Source organism: Sarcophilus harrisii, chromosome 4 (assembly GCF_902635505.1).
Source record: "Sarcophilus harrisii chromosome 4, mSarHar1.11, whole genome shotgun sequence".
NCBI lineage: Eukaryota > Metazoa > Chordata > Mammalia > Dasyuromorphia > Dasyuridae > Sarcophilus > Sarcophilus harrisii.
In genome coordinates, this window is record NC_045429.1 from 22,155,789 (window position 1) to 22,171,207 (window position 15,419).

The following is a 15,419-nucleotide window of genomic DNA, read 5'->3' on the forward strand; positions in this document are numbered from 1 at the left end:
AGGTCTTTAAATAGCTGAGGTGGCCATTCCCCAGAGTCAATGATGCAGCTCAGAGTTTCAGGCTCAGGGCAAGAGACGGTGTGTGGAGTCGGTAATAGAGAGTAGTAGGGTGGGGGAAAGGGAAGGGATTTTCTTACAGACTTACCTTCATTAGCTGCAATATCTAATAATAAAGATGCTCAACCAGTAGTCAGTTGACTAGCAATTATTAAGTACCTACTGTGTACCAGGCAGTGGGGATATAAAGAAAGGCAAAAACTACTCTCTGCTCTCAAAGTCTAATGGGAGAGACAATATTAAAAACAACTCTTTACCAAGAAGCCATAGGTGGGATAAACTAGAGATAATAAACAGGAGAAAGTGCTGGCATTAAGAGGGAAATCTGGATCAGGAGAATTGTCTGGGACTTGAAAGAAGCAGAGGGACCAAGAGACAGAGATGAGAAGACAGATAACTCTGGGCACAGGGGACCGCAAGCAAAAATGATCAGTCAGGACCTGACAAGGGGATCTAAAAACTGCAAAGAGATCAGTGAAATCACGAGAACTGATGAGATCACCAAGTGAAGCAGGAGAAGAGAAAGAGGTGCAGGACAGAACTTTGGGGTCCCCAGTGTTAGCTGCTCTGACCTAGAGGAGGATCCAGCAAAGGAGACTGAGAAGGAGCTATCAGAGAGGTAGAAGGAAGACCAGGGTGGGGGGGAGGGAGGGAAGGGGAGAGAGAGAGAGAGAGAGAGAGAGAAGAGAAGAGAAGAGAAGAGAAGAGAAGAGAAGAGAAGAGAAGAGAAGAGAAGAGAAGAGAAGAGAAGAGAGAAAAGGACACACAGAAAGAGACAAAGAGAGAAGGGGGAAAGAGACAGATAGACAGGAGAGAGAGACAGAGACAGATCGACAGAGAAATGAGAGAGAGAAATGAGAGAGGAGGGTGGGGAAAGAGAGGAAGAGAGGGAGAGAGAGAGAAGAGAGAAGAGAGAGAAAAAGGGAGAGGAAAGAGAAAAGGGGAAGAGAGAGAAAAAGACAGAGGGGAGAAAGGAAAGCGGGAGGGGGGAGAGACAGAGAGGGAAGAAGGGGGGATTAGGGAGAGGGAGAAGAGAGTTCTTCAAAAGTACAGCCAGAGTCAAGAAGAAGTTTATTAGCCTATGGCACTCTTCCTTAAAGATGAGCAACCAAGAGCATCCCTCTGGTGTCCTCCAGTGTGCCGGGGGCTCTGCTGCATCAACAAGTGTTTGTGAAGTACCTGCTATGTTCCTGGCAGGGCTCTAAGTGTTTGGTCAAAAGACCCTCCAGGAGCTAATATTATATAGGGAAGACAATATGTACTTAGATAAATCTATATTGAATACATGTAAAATAAATGCGAGGCTTCACATGTATATTGATAGCAAATAACTGGGCTTCTCAAGGAGAAGGGAGGGAAAATAGAACTCAATTTAAAAAAAAAATTATGTATGGGACTACTTGCCATCTAGGGGAGGGGGTGGGGGAAGGAGGGGAAAAGTTGGAACAGAAGTTTTTGCAAGGGTTAATGTTGAAAAATTACCCGATCATATGCTTTGTAAATAAAAAGCTACAATAATAAAAAAGAATATTTCGATTTTTGTTTACATATAATTGAGAAAAATAAAATGAGAACTAAATGTAAAATAAATACTTTTAGGGAAGTAATCCACAATTTGAACCTAGGCCCTCTCATCCCAAATCTAGTGTCCCTTCCACCATCTACAGGAATTACAGAATATCCGTGTTTAAAAGGACTTCTGAGATTATCTAGTCCGGGTCCCTTTTACAGGTGAGGAAGACCCTAAATTCTTACATCTGGAAATTGGGTACAAGGCGATGCTTTAGGAAGCATTTTGGCTTCAGAAGAAAATATCAATTTCATTTTTGTTCAATCACTTTATAGTAATAGCTCATATTTATATCGTTGCAAGATACTTAACAAATATTTTATTTGACTCTCACGAAGACTCCGTGAGGTGATGCTTAGGTGATCCTGATTTTACAAAAGGAAACTGAAATGACTGGCCCAGGGTGACACAGCTAGGAAGAATTGGAACTCAGATCTCTCTGACTACAAGTGCCCAGAGCTTCCTGTCCATCAATGGATTCATTGAGTTCACTTTTCTGCCAGGAGTCTAAACCAGTGCCCAAGTTTTGATTACATCAAGTCCAACATCCTTGGTATGGCATTGATAGGCTGGGAAACGTCCACTTAGCCCTCCAGAGAACTTGCGTACAAGTGATATGTAGGCTGAACTTTTTATTTGGAGGGCGCTAAGCGGCCCAGGGGAGTGCTGGGCTAGGAATCAGAGACCCCCAGAGTTTGAATTCTGGGCAAGTTGCTTAAGTTCCCTGTGCCTCAGTTTCCTCCTCTGTAAAATGGAGACGATCTCACCCGCCTCCCAGGCAGGTTGCAAAAGATCGAATGAGATAATGTACATAAAGCATTTTGCAAACCTTAAAGCTCTGTACAAATGCCAGCTATTATTATTAACATCAGTAAGTTGATGGTAGTGATTATAATAATAGTATAGGTTATGGTATTGTGGTTCAAACCGGATGCTTCCACCAGGAATGATTAACCGAGCCAGAGATTATGGTTTAATTATCTGGGCAATTATGTTCCTTACCTATGCTAACTTATTTCCTACCATTCAGCTGCTTGCCCCAGCCAGCCCAGGCTCCTGGCCGGGCCTGAATGAAGTCCCTTTGCCCCCACGCCCTGACCTGTTCCACTAAAGTTCGTGTCGAAAATGTCTTCCCTCAACTCCCCACTCAAGAGTTGTCCTTGGAAATAAAATTTTAAAAAAGAATCATCTCCTCCAGGTTGCCTTCCATGATTGCTGACCAACTCCTCCCCTGCCTGGTTCCTCGCTCTCAAAGGAATAATAAGACATCCGACCAGATTGGGGACTGCAGGATTCAAATAATGGCACTAAGGTTTGCAAAGCACTTTACAAATGATCTCATTTTATCTTCACAATGACCAGAGATGTAGGTACTATTATTATCCTCACTCTACAGATGAGGCAACTGAGGCCGACCGAGCTTAAATGGCTTTCCTGCTAGTGTCTAAGGCAGGATTAGAACTCTGGTCTCCCTGACTCCAAGCCCGGTGCTTTACCGGTGCTTTACCAGCTGCCTCCAGACCCATGAGAAGATTTAGCCACTGTGATGCACTGGGAAAATCACTTCCCAGGCTCTTTTTTCTGTAAAATGAGAATCAGCCTCCTTTGGGAAGAGGGAGACTTTCATTGATTTTATCTGTATCCTCAGCACCTAGGACAGTGCTTGGAAATGACTGAATAAAGAATAAAGATTGATAAAGGGCAGGGGCCTTCCAGAGTCTCCCGGATCAACGTGTACATGGAAACAAACTATCCCAACAAATCAGACAATGGATTGGCCGTTCTCTGCTTGAGGGACCTCCAGGGACAGAGGAATATGCCGCAGAGTTGGTCCGTCCTATCCTGGGACAATGCAACTGTGAAGAATTTCTTTCTGACGTCAACTCTCCATGTACTTCTGGTTTCTGCTCTCTGGGACCACAGAGAAGAAATCCAATCCCAATTCCCCTTACTGGCACTTCAGATAATAGAAGAAGGCTGTCAGCCCTCTCATTCCCCTCCCCTCCTTCCTCACTCCAGTCCTCTCCTTTGCAGCTTCTTCCTCCGATCTTCAGACAGTAGGAACAGAAAGAAGGTGGAGAGCGTTCCGGTTTCTGGCTGCACGAGACCTGGGTTTGAATCCCATCTCTGACATTCTTAGGTGCTGTTACTTTATAAAATTCTTCCTGGACCTTCCTCATCTATGACCCCGGTCCTGCATCTAGGACCCTATGATCCCCAAACACTCTCTATAGAGTCCTACAAGTAAGCCGACCCGCCAGGCTTGGGCCTCCATCATTTCACGGGCATTTGCTGGACTCTGTTGGGACAAACCCTCTCGGCTGCCTTCCCTGCCCCAGGGGAGCTGAAAGGTGAAAGGTCCTCTCCCTACCTTGGAAGACTCTCTCTGGGCCACAAATGTGGCCAGAGCTTTGCACACGCTCCACTGCTTCTCGGTGCACGGGTCCTCTGACGTGACCTGGATGCCCACCTAGAAGCATAAAGGCCTCGGGGTTGGAGGGAGCTCAGCAGGGGGGCTTTGGGCTCCCATCAGCCTCCCTAAGAGTTCCCCAAGTCCTGGTCCTTCCTGTTACTCTCATATATCCAGGCCTGACTGGGAAGAAGCCTAATCTAAAATCTGAATGTGCTTTGGGACCCCTGGAAAAACACGGCCGCCAGAAGCAGGCCAAAGGTTGCCGCATGGGACGAGTCCAGGAGGCCACGGGCCTCCCCTGGTATCCCGAAAGGTGGCGGAGAGACCAGGCTCATGGGAATGGCCCTCCTGCCGTGGGAAGCTGGCCCAACCTCGTGGAGAGAAAGATTCCACGGGGTCACAGCAGGATTCAGAATCCCAATGACGAAGTTTGGGGAGATTTGTGATTTACAAGAAAGTCCCAGTGGGGAAAGTCCCTCTACCAATCAGATCACCACCTGCCTCTAGCGCTTGGAGTCCTAGATGTTGTCCAGGGCCAGGGGAAACATTAATCTTTAATATTGCAAGGAGCCTCCATTTCTGGTTTCCTTAGAATAACAAAGATCACAAGCCTTCTTGGCCTTGGAAAGTGGACTTTAATAGTTGCTATAATTTTAAAATGTTTTGGTCTCCCCCCTGCTGGCCAAGCTCCTGGACGGGAGTGGGAGCACCCGCTGGGGGGCTGCTGCCCAAAGGCTCAGGATGTGCTGGAAGTGAGCACTCAGGGTTTGTCCAAAGTCCTGGAGAGGACGGTAACCCAGGACCCCTGGCTCCCGGCCCAGCGTCCTGCTTACTGCTCCACACTGCCAAATACTCAGACCTCCGGAGGGCAAAGAACCGGGACGCGGGGTCTGGATTCTGGTTCCTAACTCAACGATCTTGGGTAATTTAATTCCATTCTCTGGGCCTCGGCAATAAAGTAGGAGAGAGGCCTCAGATGACTCTCCTCAGGGGGTAGTTATAAATGTTGGGGTTTGTGAACCAGAGAAATGGGAGCTGTCATTGATGTTGGGCAGAAAACCCGAGAGTGACCAGCAGGAAGGAGACACCCTAGTGGGGAGGGGAACTTGGGGTGCTGGGGCCGGGGCAGTGAGCCAACCACCCAGCTCCCAGACGGCGCCTTGGGGGGGCCCAAGCTCTCTCATCCCCCGACTTTACATATGTCTCCTCCCCCTCTAACTACCCCATATGCTTCCTGCTCCCCCGTCTCCAAGCCCTTCCCCAAAACACACCTCGCCCCTCACCCCCAGCTCCAGCCCCCAGGCTTCCCCTTGTCCCCCACACACCTCCATGCTGGAGTTGAAGGCCCGGTTCACCTTGGCTTTTATGTAAACCACCTGTCCAGTTCTGGGAAAAGAACAAGAAGTGTGACGTTAACAGTCAAACTGGCCGCAGTTGGGCCCAAGAGGACCTGGATTCAAATCCTGGCGGGGCTGCTTCCCTCTTGGCTGTCAGCGGTGTCCTGAGCTGTGGAATGAGGGGTCAGAAGGGCGACCTCCAAGTGCGTTTCAGCTCTCAGGCCTATGAGGCTAAGTTATCCGGGGGGAGATGAAAGGAGACCTGCAGCCCCGAGGGAGCTCCCCCCCCCCCCGGGACAGCTCCCCCCAGGCCTCAGAGACTGTCCCAAGAACACCATCATGAGCTCTAATGTTCTCAGGCCCTCCCACATGACATCACAAAGCCCTTGTGTAATATTTGGAAGAGCCCCTGATTTGGAGTCCCTTCCCACCGGTGTCTGGGGAAGTTGCTCCCTCTGAGGGCCTGGAGCCCTTCGTCGCCAGTAAGGGCAGCCAGGGACCCTTTGGCTGGCTGCACTCGGGCCTCCTGGGGCAGGGGCAGCCCCCGTGTCTGGTGGGCGCTCAGGCCTGGTAGAGCTGGGAAGCCTCTTGGAGAGCAGCTGAAGCCTGTGACATCATTGGAGGGACAGTGTGGGCAATGGCAAAGCTCTGCTCGGCTACCCTGGGGGGGGGGGGGACAAATTACTGAACCTTCCTAGGCCTGTCTTTTAGGGGGAAAGAAAGCTCTTGGAAAAGCCAATTCCTTCCCTGGGGAATTAAACTGATGGTGAAATGTTCTAGAAAAGCAATGGGTCCCTAGTAAAAGCTTCCCAAGATGCATTGCCAGCCTGCTCCCTCGGACACCTGGATCGGAGGCCCACACGCAGTCCCTGCTCGGTGCCGGGCACGGGGGATACGAAGGCGTCAAAAACAAAAGTTCACAATCTAATGTCTAGAAAACGTGTGAATGAATATGTAGAAAGAGGTTATGGGCAGGATGGAGGGAGCCATTCGTAGAGGGCAGGCCCTAGAATTGAGAGGGTTTGGGCCTCCCGGGCTTTTAGCTGGGGCTTACAGGAGTCAGGGAAGGCAGTTGGCAGAGATGAGGAGGGTGAGAGCCCCAGGCTTGGGGCGCTGCCGGAGAGAATGCCCGAACCTGGAGATGGGGTTTGGGGGAATGTGGAACAGCCCGGAGGCTGGCGTCACTGCAGGGGGCAAGGCTGAAGGGGACCGGGAAGGCAGAGGGGCCAGCCTGAAGGCCTTTGGATGCCAGGCCTCTGCCAGATCCTGGAGGCGCCCGGGAGCCCTTGGAGTTTGCTGAATATCCTCCCCCGCCCCTCCCCAGAGCAGCCCAAGACAGGGTCTTCTCCCAGAAGTCTGCTTGTCTCTCCCCAAGGCATGGAATTCCCCTTCCTCTTCTCCTGGCTCCCCAGCCAGAGTTTCCCACAATTCTCCACCCATTGCCCTTGAGGAACAGTTAGGAATCTCCTGCCTTCTCCCATCCCAATGGCAGCAATAGCTGAGAGAGAGAGAGAGAGAGAGAGAGAGAGAGGAGTGTGTGTGTGTGTGTGTGTGTGTGTAGGCAAACAGGTACACCTGTAGTCCAGATCTGAGCTCCTGTGGAGTTCTAAGGGCAGCCTGGGAAAGAGAGCTCTCCTGGACAAGGCAGGGAAAGTGGAGGCCCGGGGACCTGGCCCTGCAGCCACCTGCCGACGCCCCAAAGCCCGTGCCCTTTTCTGTGAAGGGAGCCATGGTCTGGATGCTCCCCCGGGTCACTCCTTCTCAGCTCTGACTCTCCAAGTCCTGACCCCCCCAGTCTCTGCCGCAGCCTTGACTTCCCATCCCCAAGTTGCTTTTCTCCCTGGTCAAGACCTCGGCCTCGGCCTCCTCCCCTTCACGGGCCGACGGTTATGGCCCAGGCCCGTCTCCTCGCGCCTCTCCCTGGGCCCGGGCCAGCCTCGATGCCTGGGAATGCTCTGCCCTCCCGCTGACCTTGTCGACTCATCCAACCATGGCCCCCCAGTCCTTTCAGGGCCTCCCGGGCCAGCAGGGCTGAGAGCAATGGCCACTCTGGTTCTGATAGGCCGGCGTCACAAGCCACGAGCACTGTCTGTCTCGGTCTCTCCCTTTTTTTAAAATCTTCATCTCTCTCTGTCTGCTTTCCTCTCTCACAATCACACACAGAGAACCACTCCCCTCTCTCTCTCTCTCTCTCTCTCTCTCTCTCTCTCTCTCTGTCTCTGTCTCTGTATCTCTGTCTGTCTCTCCTTCCCCCCATCTCTCTGCCTCTCCCTATCTCTACCTCCCCCTCCCTCTTTTTATCTCTATTTTCCTCTCTCACACACAATTGCACATACACACACATCGTAGAGAATCCCTCCCTCCCTGTCTCTTCTCTCTCCTTCCCTCTCTCCTCTGTCTCTCTGTCTCTCTCTGTGTGTGTCTCTGTCTCTCTTCTTATTTCGATCTGTTTTCCTCCATCTCTCACACAGTCACATGTAGAGAATCCCTCCCTCCCTGTCTCTTCTCTCTCCCTCCCTCCCTCCCTCTCTCCTCTGTCTGTCTCTTCCTCCTCCTTCCCCCTCCCTCTCCCTCTCCCTCCCTCCTTCCTTTCCCTCCCTCCCCCCTCTCTCTCAGCCCTGGGCACGGGGCCAGTAAGACTCCTTGCCCGGATGCGTCAGAAGCACTCGGCACAGCGAGGCGTGGGCGCCCGCCAGCATCCTGCAGAGGTGCCATCCAATGGAGACAAGAGGGAACAAGTCCCCCTTGGCAGGGAGACTCCTCGGGAGAGCCAGGCCCTCCCTCAGCACTAGCACAACAGCCGCCTTCGACGTGCTTGCCGCAACATCCAGCCCACACCCCGGGTACCCAAGCAGGCGCATCCCGCTTCGGGAGGGCCCCGGGAGGCAGAGCCTGCCCGCCTCTCGGTGCAGTGGGAGCCTCCCGGGAGCAGGAGCCCAGGCCCTGCCCACACATACCCCCGGTCCTCCCTGGCAGCCTAGGCTGCTGCCCCCTGAGCCTGCCTGAGCCTCGTTAGCTCCCCGAGGGCTGCTTGTTTGTATGTGTGAGCTCGGCCCTTAGCACACAGAAGGAGCTTAAGCAATGCGCCATCCATCCGTGTGCCCATCCTTAGCCAGGGAGGCCACCCCTGCCTTTGTGACCAATGTGACCGAGGGGCCGTCACCCTGCCTTCCATCCTTCCATCCATGACACCTGCTCTGCCTTCTGGGGCCCAGGCAGAACACAGGCAATCCCCCTTCTACAACCCAATTATTCTGTCCTGCCTAAGCCTTCTCTTGGGGGTCACTGGGCGGTGCCATAGTCAGGAAGCCTTCACGAGTTCAAAGCTATCCTCGGCCTTAGTAGTGTGTCATCCTGGGCAAGTCATTTAACTTTGCCTCAGTTTCCTTATCTGTAAAATGAGCTGGAGAAGGAAATCACAAAATGCTCCCGTATCTGCCAAGAAAAGCCCAGAGTCCCAAAGAGTCAGACGAGATTGAAAAGCAAGGGAGACTTCCCTGCTCTGTGCCAAACCCTGCCGGTTCCTGCAGCTCAGGCCCACAGGGCACTGCTTCCAGTCCTCTCAGGGCACGGTCAGATCCTTCTCTGTGCCCTAGAACCCTGAGCCAAAGCTCAGGCTAACTGCCCTTCTCCCAGGCTCACCCGTCCGCCGAGGCCTGGGACCGAGGTTCAAGCAGAGACACTTCCTGGCCTCCGGACTAAACCTGTGTGACCATGCACCGGTCACTTCCATTCCCTGCCTCAGTTTTCTCATCTGGCCCATGGAGATAACAATATTTGTATTCCCTCCATCACAAGGTCAAGGGGAGCAAAAGACAACAAGTTCTCCAGCAATTGAGTGATTATATTCCCCAAGAAGCTCTTTCCCTCACACACACTCCCTTTTAGTTAACTGGCCCGGCTCAGGGAGCCAAAGAATCACAGAATCTTAGCCCTGGGAGGGCCCTGGAGAGCGTCCAGTCTGACCCCTACTGTGTGCCAAACGAGGGGTCATCAGGCCTCCCCCCAGGGATGACGGGAAACTCACCCCCTGCACAATTGGCACACCCCCTTGCTGCACAGTCCTCCTAGTCTGGAAGGGCCCCCACAAGCCATCTTGTTCAACCTTCCCACTCTACAGATGAGGAAACTGAGGCTCCAGTGGCAGAAAAAACAGGTACTCAGAGTGGATCTGAGCCCAGTCTCCCTGGCTTCGGAATCAGGGTCCTTTCCGCCTTCTCAGCTGCCTCCCTACAAGGCTGGCCGGCCTAGCTCTGAGGCAAAGAAGAACAATCCTCCTCCTCCTCCTCCTCCTCCTCCTCCTCCAGAGCAGCCTTTGGGCACTTAAGCTCCGGCCCAGGCTGTCTCCCCGCCAAGCCTTCTCCTCTCCAGGGCTAAGTGTCCTCAGCAACCAGCAAGGTTCAGAGGGCACAGTTTGGGGATTAGGAAGCACTGGGGACACTGAGAGATCCGGGCTAGATTGGGCTGGGAAGGGGGCTCAGCCCCAAAGGGGAAAGGGGATCTGAGAGCAGACAAGGCGGTCACTCACCTAATGGTGTGCTCAAAATAGATGTCGTCCACCGAGGCCGTTACGCACGGGCAGCCTGCGTGTCTCTCAGCTAAACACAAGGAAAGAGGGGGGCGGGCGCCCCCAAAGTCACCCTCTGGCCCCCAGAATCAGAGGCACCTGGGGCTGAGCAGGGCTCTGAGATCACCGAGTCCAGCCCTGACCTGCCCAAGATCCCCCTGACCCTGAGACATGACCGACCAGCCTCAGGGACAGACCTCGTGGCTCCCGAGTTTGGGCCCACTCCTAGCACGCGAAGCCTAAAACTGCCTCTCAGAGGCGTCCGCCCAGGGTCCTGACCCAGTCTGGGCTGTCCAGGGAACCTCCGGTCCCTCCCCCCTGTCTTCATGCTCTTCATCGTGCTGGTCACCGCCCTTGGACTCTCAATGTCACCCTCACTCTGCTGCCCCTCAGTCTCTCTGCCCAAAGACTTCCAGGGAGGGAAGCCCACCCCCTCCCAAGGCAGCTCCTTTCACTCGCTGAGGATATTTGTCCAGCCTAAATCGGCCCCTCGCCCCCGCTCCCATCATCCCTAGTTCTGCCCTCCGGGACCAAGGCAACCCCTCATCCCCACGATGGCTACCGGGACCCGACCGGGGCTTTCTCCTTTAAAAAGCCAAACAAAAACACAAACACCACGGTTTTTGGGAGCCAACCAAGACTTAAAAAAGCAGGGTAGCAACATCTAATTGCAAAATGTAATTAGCTCCTTAATGCTATTGTGCGTGCACCCTAAGCTGCATTGATTATCTTTCCCCTAAAAGAAACCACTGGGGAGACTTTATAAATTAAAAAAATGAATTTAATACATTGGCTCCCTGTGGCGTGTCGGGGAAGGCAGGCTCCGTGACTCCACCCTGGAGGTCTGTGCTCCTTCACTCCCCCGTGTCTCCCCCTCCCCCCGCCACCTAGGAGGCAGCTCCCCTGGCTCAAGGCCCCGGCTCGTGGGCGGGAAGGAAGAGGAGAGAGAGCCGCTGGCAGAGCTTGTCCCAACCATCCCCGCTCTGGGTCCCCGCCAGGAACATGCACCCAGGCACATCACGGGCTGAGCCCGGAGAGAGCCATCACCCTTGCCCAAGGTCACACAGCCGCCGAATGCACAAGCCTCTTCCTTAGAGCCGTAAGGGCCCCCGGACCCCATCTACTCCACCTTTGCCATTTTACAGATTTGGAAACTGAGGACCAGGAAGCAAGTGGACCCGGCTGGTCTGGACTCCACACACAATATTCTTTCCACTCTATCATCACTCAACAAGCCTTTATTAAGCAGCTCCTCTGACCCAGGCACTGTGCCAGGCTCTGAGGGGATGTGGACAAAGAATAAAGCAAGCCCACTCCCAAAGAGCACACAGGGCAGGACTCAAACCCAGGCCATGGGCGCTGTCCAATGTACCACTCTTGGGCCCCAAATCTGCCCCAGTCAGAAACGGCAGGGCCAGGATGGCAGCTTTATCCCAGAGCCTGTTAGCTCAGGGACTCTCAACCGAGGGACTGTAACCTGCTTTTTTAAAAACATTGAGACAACTCTCCTCTAGCATAATGTTTCCTGAGTAATCCTCTGTATTTTAGTGTAAGCTTTTACCGACATGATTCTCGCATCCCAGAGATCTGCAGAGCACAGAGAGCTGGGCCTGGAGTCAGGAAAATCTAGGTGCCAATTCAGTCTCAAGCCTTGCTAACTGTGTGACCTTGGACATGTCACTTAAGCCCTATCTGCCTGAGTTTGTCATCTGTAAAATGGGGGCACGCTGGAGCAAGAAACTGCAAGCCCCTTCCTTCAGCATCTTTGCCAAGAAAACCCCACGAATGTAATTTATGAGGTCATGAAAAGTCAGACAGGACTGAATGACTGAACATAATCCAGGGCTTATTGGTCAGTGTTGGTCCTAAGCCGATCATCTAGGTTCTAACATTCTAGACTCTTAGCTTCCTCACCTTCTGATATCTTTTCCTGTTCTAATGGTCTAGATTTTCTAAGAGAGGTCCTACTAGTTTTAACTATTTATGTTTTTAGTTGTATCATTCTGTCTTCTGAGATTTCTCTCTGGTCTAATGTTCTAGAGTCTGATAGCATATGTACAAAGCTCCCTAAAAATTCTGACCATTTATGGTCTAGTTTTTAACATTCTACCTTCTGAGATCTCTCCCTGCTCTGATGTTCTAGGTTCAATGCTCTTGTTCAACATTTTGTTCTATGTTCTTTGTTCTATGAATAGGGTTTTATTTTCCGAGACTCCTGTCTACTCCAACATTCTTTGTTCCAACATCCCATGTTGAAAGATCTCTTCCAGTTTGAACCATTTATGTTCTAGTTTCTAACATTTCACCTTCTGAGATCTCTCCCTGCTGATGTTCTAGGTTCAATGCTCTTGTTCAATATTTTGTCCTATGTTCAGTGAACAGTGTTTTTGTTCTAACATCACATGTTCAAAGATCTCTTCCACTTTGAGCCATTTATGTTCTAGTTTTTAACATTCCATTTCCTGAGATCTCTCCCTGCTGATGTTCTAGGTTCAATGCTCTTGTTCAGCATTTTATTCTATGTTCTTTGTTTTGTGAATAGTGTTTTATTTTCCAAGACTCTTCCCTACTCCAACCTTCTTTGTTCTAACATCACATGTTCAAAGATCCTTCCAGTTTGAACCATTTATGTTCTAGGTTCTAACATTCTATTATCCCAGATCTTTCCCTACTGTAACATTGTCTGTTCCTCTTCTTCCTTCTTTTCTATTTCTCTTTTAAAAATGTCTTTGTGACAAGAGGTGGCTCTGGGAGAGGAGAGGAGGAGGGATACAAGGGGAAATCTAGGCAATGGCGAAAACAAAAGACACCAAGAAAAATCTATTTTGAAGGCGTTCTATGTTTTGTCTTCTAATAATTCCATGCTCTGCAACATCTTCCTGCTCAAATCCTAGCCTCTGGCTTCTCACATTTTTCCCAAGTCCTGTGCTCTAAGCTGTCCCTTGCTGCTCTAACATTCTGCTTGCAGGGTGATACATTCTAGGCTCTAGAAATCTCTCTGGCTCACATCTCGTGATCCTCCCCCCAGGTCTGGGAGTTACCCCTCCCCCCAAGGAAAAACCACCCACTCAGTCACTTGGTTGAGTGTTCCCCGCAGGGACTTTGCAGTCTCCAGCTCCTGAAGGCTCAGGCAGGCAGGCAAGACTCGGGCTGGGAGCTGCTTGGGAACGGGACTTGTTGGTACTTCTCTCCAGCCCCACCTGCCAGACCAGGCCCCAAGGGACAATGGGTGGCTTATTAACCAGCAAGTCTGACTGGGCCTAAAGCCATCCTTCTTTTCTTGCCCTCACTGGTTAGGGGCCAACATCTCTTTCATCCTAATCCTGATCCTCACATAGTAGGAGCCTAGCACACAGTAGGCGCCTTCTGGATGCTCATTACACTGAACTGGCTCCATCCCAAGCGGTCACCGCTGGAAGCGGGCTTTGTTCTCAGTTCCCTCGCACTATGAGGCGAGGAAGAGGAAGGGCCATATTTGTGTGTTTCTTAAACAAGGCCAAGGGCAGACACACCTTCAGGAAGCATAGCCCTCCCACCGAATCCTTGCTCCATAAACCACCATTTGGTTGGCTGCTCTCAGAAGGACCCCTGGGGAAATCTTGTTCTCTTTAGAAAGTCCCGAGTCGTTGAATTTGGGAGCCAAGTTTTCAGACACCAGCAACCACATCCAAAGGACCACAGATTTAGGGCTGGAAGGGCTGTTGGAGGTCACCTCGTACAACCCCTTCATTTTACACATGAGGAAACCAAGGCCCGCAGGGACAAATCTTCTTGCCTAATTAGTAAGTAGGAAAACCAGGATTCCCCCAGCAGCTCTGGCTTCTGACAACCCCACGCTTCCAGGGTAGCCAGAATTGGGCTCACGAGACAAAACTGAAATGAAGAGGCTCGTGAAAAACAAAATGGCGTCCATCTTTGTAATACTTTAAGATTTGTGAGGCTTAGAATGCCATTTTACAGACGGGAAAACTGAGGCTCATAGGTCACAAAGTGGCTAAGTTGGGATTCAAATAGAGTCTGATGCCCTGACCCTAAACCTAACATTGATTATAATGTTCCAAATAAGGCCCTGGAAAGAACCAAGGAGGGAGACAGAAAACAATGTAGAGCCAGAACAGTCTTAGATAGTATTTAATCCAAACTACATCTTTTTATAGAAAAAGGACTGAAGTTTAGACAAGAGACGTGACCTTTCTAAGGCTGTGTCTGCTCCCTCTGGTTGGAGTGAGGGGGAGGCAGCCAAATGGGGGTTCGTCCTAGATTCCCAACATTCAGGGAATCCCTTCATCATTTCCCACCTGGTCCCTCCCCTGGACCTCATCCTCTCCAGGACCACTGTTCTGCAAAGTGAAATCTAGTCTGTAACTCCCACTGCCTCAGGTCATTTCCCAGCATGCCTTTGCTTTTTTTATCCTTTTAAATGCCTCCCCCATTAGACTGGAAGATCTGTGAGGGCAGATCTTTGTATCCTAGAAAATGGCAGCTTCTTAATAAATGTTTAATGACCCCGCGTCACGCAAATAGTTCATACGAGTGCAAGGAATCCATCTGGGTCTTTGTCTGGCTGCTATGTTGGTTGAAAGGGCCCTGAAGGCAGGAATCATGCTTTCTCATATTTCTAAATCCCTCAGTTTCCCCCTCCAAAGTTAGGGAGCTGCACTCTAGGATCTCCGAGGTCCCAGCTCCCATGATTATTCCCCAGCACGATGCCGTTAGAATAAATGAATGAATTTGGCACAAAGGAGGTAATATGTAGGTCGTTCTCGAAAAGACGAAGGAGCTGGATTCAAATCTCAGCCCTTCTGCTTAATGTCTGCCTGGTTCCTTGCCAGACACTTAACCCCTCTGCATCATGGTTTCCCCATCTGTAAAAGAGGTGGATGGATTAAATGACTGTAGGAGGGCCTTCCACTTCTGGAGCTTGGGAGCCTCGGGGGAAAGAGTGTGCAGAGAGTGCACGGCCATTGGCATCTTGCTGTCTCAACTCTAGCACTTACTACCCAAGGGACACTGGCCAGGGCTCAGGTCACGAGACTTAGATAAAAGTTTAGATTTGCTCTAAATCCATCTTTTCATTTAATAAAGGAGAAAAACAGGCCAGAGAAGGGACACAAAGTCAGAGCAAGGATTCGAACTCAGATCCATCAACTCTAATCCACTTACTCTCCAAGTGACACTGGCCAAGACTCGGGTCACAAGACTTGGAGTCAGAAAAAAGTTTAGAGATGATCTAATCCCATCTTTTCACTTAATAAAGGAGGAAAATGGAGGCCCAGAGAAGGGACCCAAAGAGAAAATGTCAGAGCAAGGATTCGATCTCGGATCTTTCAACTCTAACTTAGGGCTCCGTTTATTATGCCATGACTCAAGCCCCACCTTCATCTGTAAAACTGGAATAAGGACCCACATACTACCTTACCATCAGGCAGTAAGATGTCACAGTGGCGTCAGGCTTGAGTTCAAATCCAGCCTTAG

At 51.1% G+C, this 15,419-nt stretch overlaps 1 protein-coding gene across 4 annotated transcripts in view; it reads right to left on the reverse strand.

Annotated features, from left to right (window-relative positions):
* The window catches only part of ACOT11 (acyl-CoA thioesterase 11), a 77,026-nt gene that overhangs the window by 19,814 nt on the left and 41,793 nt on the right, over window positions 1-15,419 (reverse strand). For 3 of the 4 annotated variants that reach the window (XM_031969064.1, XM_031969066.1, XM_031969065.1), the window contains exons 3-5: window positions 9,906-9,975; window positions 5,366-5,426; window positions 3,999-4,097 (exon numbers count right to left, since the gene is read on the reverse strand). In XM_031969064.1, coding sequence (XP_031824924.1) covers window positions 3,999-4,097; window positions 5,366-5,426; window positions 9,906-9,975 — 230 coding nt within the window. The remainder of the gene's footprint in view (window positions 1-3,998; window positions 4,098-5,365; window positions 5,427-9,905; window positions 9,976-15,419) is intronic. The other variant, XM_031969067.1, reaches the window with a different exon arrangement.